General features: G+C 36.2%; 1 protein-coding gene across 1 annotated transcript; it reads right to left on the minus strand.

The window, feature by feature from the left end:
- Positions 1 to 7328: 7328 nt before the first annotated feature.
- On the minus strand, positions 7329 to 8475 carry LOC107762107 (uncharacterized). Its single transcript, XM_016580432.2, has 2 exons — positions 8207 to 8475; positions 7329 to 7901 (listed from the first exon to the last, which is right to left on the minus strand). The coding sequence occupies exons 1-2, from the start codon at positions 8327 to 8329 to the stop codon at positions 7488 to 7490; spliced, it is 537 nt and encodes a 178-aa protein (XP_016435918.1). The 5' UTR covers positions 8330 to 8475; the 3' UTR covers positions 7329 to 7487.
- Between the last annotated feature and the right edge of the window lie 1033 nt (positions 8476 to 9508).

Genomic DNA, 9508 nt, shown 5'->3' on the forward strand with positions numbered 1-9508 from the left:
AATACTAATAAAAATACTATATTTATTTACATAAGTGAAAAATAAAAGAGAGCGAGAACTTTTCCGATATTTTTCAATGCAGGTAAAACAAGATAGTTAATAAGATTAGAGGTAGATTTTAAATTCCTCAGTTTCAGTTTTTACAAACTTATTTAATTGGGCACTGAACTTAAGTAATAAGTGAAGACTTTTGAAACTTGTGGTTTAAAATAAGTCAAGAGATTTTTGTGTAGCTGTAAATCATCTCATAAAGTTAAATATTTTTCAAATAAAGAAAGGGGGTCATTCTTTGAAAACTGACTAAAAATAATTAGGTTCACATAAATTGGAATGGATGGAGTACAATATATATATATATATATATATATATATATATATATATATATATATATATTGTAAATAAATTTTAAATTATAATTTAGAAAATATTTCATTAATGACCATCAAAGTCGTTTATAATAAAATAACAATAGTAAAAACAGTGTTAGATTAAAACAAATCATAGAATGATTATTCCACTTATAATGTTAATAAATTTAAATAATATCTGTAATATGATTTAAAAAAATTATTTATTCTATATGTAAAATACCTAGGTTAAAAAATAAAATATCATATACAATATAAAAAGGTAGTGCATAGACGGAGGAGTGAATATGACAAAGACAAAATAGACATTACATCGGATAAACAACAACAACAACAACAATAACAACAACAACAAACCCAGTATTTTTCTATAAATGAGGTATGGGGAGGATAGTGTGTACGCAGACCTTACCCCTACCTTATAAAGGTAGATAGGTTGTTTCCGATAGACCCCCGGCTCAAGGAACAATGGAGATAAAGCAACAAGTACCAAACAATAGTAACAACAATATATTAAGTTAATGGGCGCGAATGACATAGCATGTAATAGTAAAGACCATGAATAAGATAATACAAAAATAATCCTAGTACTACTGGTAAGCCTATGAGGAACACACTACTATCTGTCAACCTACAATCCTAATCCTCGACCTCCACGCTTTTCTATCGTGGGTCATATCCTCGGTAAGATGGAACAATGACATGTCCTGCCTAACTACCTCTCCCCAATATATTACATCGGATAAAAGGGGCGTAAATGATTTTCACCCTTTGGCTGGTGGTATAAAATGAGAAGGTAAACAAATTTATCCTGCGATTTCAACAGACACACACACACATTCGTCTTAAGCTACAAATGATCACTTAGCTGAATCTTCTATTTGCATGATTTTAGCAACATTCTCTTTATTTGCACTGTCAATAGACCCTGTACTTTACTGGAATTTAAGACGCCACCTACTGAACCCCTAACCATTAAAGAGTACATCACTTCCATCCACAAAGTCCGATCCAAAGACACGTTTAATAAAAACTGTGTGCCCAAACAAAGATTCATAACCTTTATCAGATGACAGAAGCAAAGGAATGAATTTTCCACATTTTCCGCCCTTCCATCAGGAACAACACCATCACAGTCCTTAAATCATGTGAATGCTATCTCACGGGCTGAAACATTCGGGATGTTAGAAGACACTACAGTTCAATTTCTTGGAAGATATTTAGAGAAAATTCATCCAGGAAAAGTTATGAGTAAGAAAACAAGTGATTCTATCCATCAAAATTCATCCATTGACCACTTCTTGAGGGATAATAGTGCAATAAGGAAAGAACCTTGAAATCACTGGTATGTATCATGCAATGTAACGACCCGACCGGTCGTTTTGAGTATTTGCATTCCGTTCAGCTATTTGAAGCCTTGAGCAGTATCGTATGATGTATTATGACTTGTGTGAATCGTCGGTTTTGATTTTCAGGTTATTCGGATTTGATTTGGAAGAATGAATTTCATGATTGAAGCTTTAAAGTTGGAAGAGTTGACCAAGTTTGCCTTTTTAGTATTTGACCTCGGATTAGAGTTTTGATGGTTCCGTTAGGTCAAGATGGTGATTTTGGACTTGGGCGTACGCCCGGATTTGCATTTGGATATTTCTAGAAGATTTTGGTGCTAATTGGCGAAAGTTGAAAATTTGAAGGTTTGGAAAGTTCATAAGTTTGACCGGGAGTTGACTTAAATGATATCGGGTTCGGATTGTGGTTTCAGAAATTTGAATAGTTTCGTTATGTCATTTGGTACTTGTGTACAAAATTTGAGCTCATTCCGGGTTGATTTGATATGTTTCGGCGCGAGTTTTGAAAGTTGAAAGTTGAAAAGTTCATTAAGTTCGATTTGATGTGCGATTCGTCATTTCGATGTTATTATGTGTGATTTGAGGCCTCGAGTAGGTCCGTGTTATGTTATGGAACTTGTTGGTATATTTGGACGGGGTCCTGGGGGGCTCGAATGAGTTTCGGATTATTTTTGTCGCATGTTGCATTTGCTGAAGTAGGCTGGTTCTGGGCAAAGTCGCACCTGCGGACCACTCGGTGCAGGTGCGAGAGTCGCGGGTGCGAGGAATGAGGTGCAGAAGCGGAACTGGAAGGTTGGCACTGTGGTCGCAGCAGCGAGAAAACTGGCGCACATGCGCTGTCGCAGGTGCGATGAATTGGAGCGCAAACACGACGAGCTACGTAGGAGCAGAATTGTTTTACCGCAGGTGCAAGGGGTACTGGGCCAAGTTGCTTTCGCAGAAGCGAAGAATTTTGCCACAGAAGCAAACGTCACAGAAGCGACCTATTGTCCGCAAATGCGAACAGTGCTGGGCAACATGCTTTAAGTGCGAGGGTTCGATATTTTTACCCATTTTTGGAGCTCGGTTTGGGCGGCTTGGGAGAGGAAATTCATCACGTGGATTGGGGTAAGCATTCTTGACTCGTTTGTGATTGTATTTCACGGATTAATCTTTATTTTTGGTAATTGGAATTGGGGGGGAGGGGGGGAGGTAGGAATTGTCTAAATTTTCATAAAGTGAATTTTTTAGTTTTGAGCATCGATTCAGAGTCAGATTTGAGTGAAACTAGTATGGTTGGACTCGTAATTGAATGAGTTATCGGATTTTGTGAGTTTTTCGGGTTCCGAGGTGCGAGCCCGGGTTTGACTTTTGTATTGACTTTGGACTTTTGATTAAAGATTCGACCTCTATAGATTGTGTTTGTTTCCTTTGGCATTATTTGATGTTCTTGAGTTGCTTTTGGCTAGTTTTTATATGGGCTGGTGTTTGGATAGGGTCGCGCATTGTAGCAAAGTTATGTTGGGATATGATCCTTTGTGTTAGATTCGTGTGTTTTGGTTCTACAGTGTGATGGGTTCTTAGCATTGCGTTGTGGTGGTACTTGTTGAGCTTGCGGAATAGTTCTCTCATTTGAGTCATTTTTTATTTTTGAGTGCATTTGAATTATTGCGTATTGGTGCACGGATTGCACGGTTTGTGGCTCTGGTAGTATTGGTGTGGCATGTCTGTAGAGTAGCTTGTATTTGATGAGATGAAGTCTTTGGGCCTGAGGTGATTGCTATCAAATTTGATTACGGTGTGTTTGGAAGAGTAATATCGGAAGTCGGATTAGGATTTGGCTTTGGTTCTTGTCGGACGAGAGAGGGCTCCATGACTTGTTGATCTGATGAGTGATTATGAGTTTTTGTGTGTTTCTTTCATTATCGATAGTGTACGAAGGTTTTGGAACGAGGTTTCGTTTGAGATGAGGTTTATTACTGGTACCGGGTGTGTTTGAGCAGCTATTGCGGTCGGAAGTTATTGCTATAAGTATTCGAGTAATGTGGTATATTATGTTATTACATCTTGGGTTAAGATTATTGCCCGATATAGCATATTCAGACTTATACAGTGTATAAATGTGAGATTCGGGTCTTGTGAGGGATTACGGATGTTGGAAATTGGGTTCTAAGGCTTACGGACTAAGGTTAAAGTAATGATCTTCAGTTATGTTGTGTTGTCGAGCTTATATGGAGTAGGGTGACGTGGGATCACCCCCGGGTATGTGCATGGTAAGGTCACACGGCGGTTTGATTGCTTTGGAACGACTCTTGGCACATTCGAGGACGACCGTATGTTTAAGTGAGGGAAAATGTAATGACCCGACCGGGTCATTTTGAGCATTTGCATTCCGTTAAGCTATTAGAAGCCTTGAGCAGCATCGTATGATGTATTATGACTTGTGTGAATCACCGGTTTTGATTTTTAGATTATTCGGAATTGATTTGGAAAAATAAATTTTATGATTTAAGCTTTAAAATTTGAAGAGTTGACCAAGTTTGACTTTTTAGTATTTGACCTCGGATTGGAGTTTTGATGGTCCAGTTAGGTCTGGATGGTGATATTGGACTCGGGCGTATGCCCTGATTTGCATTTGGATATTTCTAGAAGGTTTCGACGCTAATTGGCAAAAGTTAAAAATTTGAAGGTTTGAAAAGTTCATAAATTTGACCGGGAGTTAACTTTGATGATATCGGGTTCGGATTGTGGTTCCGGGAATTTGAATAGTTTCGTTATGTCATTTGGGACTTGTGTACAAAATTTGAGCTCATTACAGGTTGATTTGATATGTTTCGGTGCGAGTTTTGGAAGTTGAAAGTTCAAAAGTTCATTAAGTTCGATTTGAGGTGTGATTTGTCGTTTTGATATTGTTATGCATGATTTGAGGCCTCGAGTAGGTCCGTGTTATATTATGGGGCTTGTTAATATATTTGAACGGTGTCCCGAGAGGCTCTAATGAGTTTCGGATAAGGTTCAGATCATTTTTGTCGCATGTTGTATTTGCTGAAGGAGGCTTGTTCTGGGCAAAGTCTGGTATGGTCGCACCTTCGGACCACTGGGCGCAGGTGCGAGAGTCGCGGGTAGGAGGAATGAGGCACAGAAGCGGAAATGGAAGGCTGGCAACGAGAAAATTGGCACACTTGCGACAGCGCAGGTACGATGAATTGGAACGCAGACGCGACGAGCTTCGCGGGAGCGGAATTGTTTTACCGCAGGTGCGAGGGGTACTGGGCCAAACTGCTTTCGCAGAAGCGAAGAATTTTGCCGCAGAAGCGACCTACTGTCTGCAAATACGAACAGTGCTGGGCCGAATGCTTTAAGTTCGAGGGTTTGATATTTTTACCCATTTTTGAATTTTTGGAGCTCGGTTTGGGCGACTTGAGAGAGGAAATTCACCACGTAGATTGGGGTAAGCATTCTTGACTCGTTTGTGATTGTATTTTACGGATTAATATTCGTTTTTTTGGTAATTGGATTGTGAATTTTAAAGAGAAAATTGGGGGGTTTTGTCTAAAATTTCATAAAGTGAATTTTCGAGTTTTGAGCATCGATTCGGAGTCGGATTTGAGTGAAACTAGTATGGTTGGACTCGTAATTGAATGAGTTATCGGATTTTGTGAGTTTTGTCGGATTCTGAGGTGCGGGTCCGGGTTTGACTTTTTTGGTTGACTTTGAGCTTTTAAGTAATTGAGATGTAGTCCATGTTAGAAACCATGTTTAGGCTATATCATTATTCTATTGGGTCCCACTAAGGTCATATTTATTGTGAAGTTATTTGCTTAAATTGTAGTTACATACTCAGTCATACTCGTTCATTTGCATATCATATCTCAGTCTCTGTTGCTATTTATTGATACTTCATATCATCATTTTGGGCTGATTTTTATGTCATTGTGAGCCCGAGAGACTAGAAAGATTGATGACTGAGTTGGGGCCTAAGGGCCAGATTGTGAGTGGTATTGATGGGATCGGGTTGCATGCCGCAGCAGGATTTATTATTCTTGGGCTGGACCTGCCCTGTATTATTGATTCATGATGGTATCGGGCTGCACGCCGCAGCAGGTTTTATTGATTCATGCCATGATTGGCTTATTATAGCACTTGGGCTGGATCTGCCCCTCCGGAGTCTGCACACCCACAGTGAGTGCAGCTGCTATTGATTCATTTGGGCTGGATCTGCCCTGTATAATGTTGAGTGACTGAGAGTGTTGAGGGTTGGATCTGCCCTGTTCAGTGCTGAGTGATTGTGTGTGCTGAGTGGAAGTGAGAGACAGTGATGTTGAGACTGTGAGGACTGAGTGAATGGATACTTTGAGAGTATGCATATAGTTTTATCACTGAGTTGCATTGCATTCGACATGCACACTTGACATACATGCATAGAGATGCATTTTCCTCATGTTGTACGGTATTGCGTCATTCATGACTTCACATACATATTGACATGTAGACATAGAGGTGTATTTTCCTCTTGCCATTTGAAAATGAAACATTTACCTGTTGAAAGTTTTGGGGAATTTTTAATTAAACTATTTATCGTAAATACTAACCCAACCGTAATTATTTTTTAGACTTTGTAATTTCAAGTTCACAACTATTGAAGTCTCTGATACATCGTAAATCAAACCTATAAACATATTAGGACGAGTAAAAATATTATCTATAAATAAGTTTACAAATGACAAGACTACATTTGAAAATAATATAATTATAGTAATAATAACTATAATGTACTTTAATATTTTTGCTACCGAACTTTTACATGTTAAAGCACAAACCCAATCAGATAAGTGAGCTTAAATAAGATATTGAAATTTATATATCAAAATTATACTAATAAATCATATGTATCATAAGAAATTGAAGGATGGAATAGTAGGGAAAAAATGTATTGTAAACAAGTTGTCATTTTTTTTTCTTTTCTTGCATTTAGTTTAACAAATGATGATGCTTCACTATATTTTTTTATATTAAATTATTTATTGTAAGATATTAATTTAACGGTAGTCATTTTTTAGACTTTACATTGTCAATATTAATTTTTTGGCAGCTACAAGACCAACTTTTTTATTCTCTTTTGTGTTTTGTTTTCAGTATTAAGTCACTAAAATAACAATAATTTTTATAAGACCACATATGTCCTCATAAATCACCATAAAGCATCTAAAAACTTATGTCAAACATGATTTCTTCATTTATTGAGCTAACGAAATGGCAACATTCAGCATTTTCTAGAATATTATTTTTAACTTTTGTTATATAATTTATATTAGTCAAATACTCTTTCTGTCTCATATTATCAGTCGTGGTTACTAAAAATAGTTGTCTCAAATTATTTATCACTTTAGAAGTTCAAAACAAAATTGATTATTTTTTTTCTTTTTTACTCTTAGTAATAATTATCCCTGAAGACTACAAACACCTCAATTATGGATAACTTTGTTCAAATACCAATGAAGAAAGATTAAATATTACGACATGAATAAGAGTAAAGTAGTCAAAATCTCATCCTAATTAATTTTTCTTAAGAGGCGTGTACAAGAGAATCATGACAGATAATATGAGACGGACGTACATAGTTTGATAATATTTACGTAATTTTAAAAAAAATATGTATTTATTAATATAGGTACACATGCGTTCCATAAAGCTAGTTAACATAAAACCATAAAACTCCATATAGCTTTTCAGAATTAAACTAGCAACATTTCCAAGAAAATTCAAATTATTCCAAAGAAAATAGATGATCTACCTAGGAGCATAAGACCTCGTACTACTCCAAGGGAACTTTGCTGCTGCAGCACCAACATCTGAAGAACGTTCTCCACCATGTTCACGATCACGACCACGACTGAATCTCCTCTCTGAACTACTCCTCATGTCTCTCTTCTCGTCAAGCCAATGCATCTTCTTAGGCTCATCATCAACAATGCTAGACTTAGATTTCTTGCTCATATTTTTCTTTTCCTCTTCGATCATTCGTATAGGATAAAGATCCCTCGATATAGACAAAGGGTTCTTAAGTGTAACATAAGCTTTTTTGTAGTCTGGTTTAGCAATTAATAGTCCACCTCTCTTCTTCTTCTTTCCATCCATGTTTAAAGTTTGGACCTTTTCAACTTCAAAGCCGTACAATGACTCCAATACCCTCTTTATCTCAATCTATACATAAAATTCCAAGAAAAAATTAAAATCTTTTGTATCAGAGAATCCCGAATTATTGAATAGAACAAAATGAATATTGAAGATTCATATAGCTTATGTTGGGATTGAAGGGTTGCCTGCCATTGTATTTAAAAACTACTTAACTTAAAACATTTCGTTTTACCTTAATAAGATAAATTTATAGTCATACAAATACCTATGGCTTGTTTCAAAAGTATTTTTTTTTTTTTAATTATGTTTCGAGCCAAACGCCATAGCATAAAATGGGATAATGATGTGAAATATAATAAAAAAGATGTTACCTTGGAAGCAGAGGGGATGGTTTTGAGGGAGATCTCAGTGATGTTGGAGAAAGAAGAAGGCATGAGAAGCTTAATCGGAAGATTAGCGAAGTTTACAACTCTTCTTCCTAATCGACTTCCCATGATTCTTTTGATTTACGAATTCGGAGATGTGCAGATTGCAGTCGTGTAGAGTGATACGGAACTCTCAGCAATGGCGTCTCGAATAGTCAGTCTAGGGAAAGAGGGTAAAACTGTGGGTTGGGCCTAAAATGTGCGTGGGCTTTAGCACTCTACTACATTTTTTGTCCACTGCCTAACAGCAAATAAAGCAGGGGAAAAGGAAGGTGATGTGGCTTTCTCATGATTCCTACTTATCTTTTTTCTCATTTTTGGCCTTTTTTGTTTATTTATTTTATTTTTTAAAAGTTTATAAGTGTCTGAAAATGCATTAAAAGGTGCGACTTTACAAAACAACCATTTTGACACCTTTTAGCTTCTAAAAAATGGTTGACCTTTCATTTAATAAGAAACGGTTCATCTTTTAGAATTATTAATACGTTTCCTTGGTTTCGAGAACGTCTAAGTACACAAAGCACACCGACCAAATTTTGTAACAATGAAGGAGAATGGAAGAGGAATAGATAGATTCTTATTGTTCACTTGACTTGATGACTTCTATAAGTATTTCTTTAAACAAACTTATTTAGAACTGACACCGATAATTTATTCCAGGTAGTAGGTTTGGCTCTCACAGATATGCACTTATCTCCTATAACTTTGATGATCTATCTTCTCCATTCTGCTTTTCTTTAACTATACTGCACATTTTTTTAAAAAAATCTTTCTTCTTTTACGAACGTTTGTGAAACTTTTTGCATGGGCCGAGGTTCTTTAACTATATTCTTTAGAAAATATTCAAAATAAAAGGAAGTTAGTCGTTGGTATTTCAAATTCTTCAAACTAATGAATAAGTTGAGCTTACGAGATCTTATTTACTTATGCAAAAAGTTTTAGATTTTGCGATTATACTATAATTTACGGTGGGAAGAGATCGCAAATCATAATGTAAAGTTCTCTTGACCATTTTAACTAGCATCGATCTGTAAATTCAGGTTGCTTACTATTGATTATTCTTAAAAGAAAGAATTTTGCACAATTAAAATTTACTGTTTATACTAAGTTAAATTTTATCCCTCCGAACATTCTTTCGTGTGTGAGTGCCTACGTATATCCAGATTATAGAAGTGATGACGTGATATCTCTCTAAATATAAGAAACTGCTTCATCTTTTTTCTCATGCTATTTAAATCTCATTAAATT

This window comes from Nicotiana tabacum, chromosome 13 (genome assembly GCF_000715075.1).
Source record: "Nicotiana tabacum cultivar K326 chromosome 13, ASM71507v2, whole genome shotgun sequence".
Lineage (NCBI taxonomy): Eukaryota > Viridiplantae > Streptophyta > Magnoliopsida > Solanales > Solanaceae > Nicotiana > Nicotiana tabacum.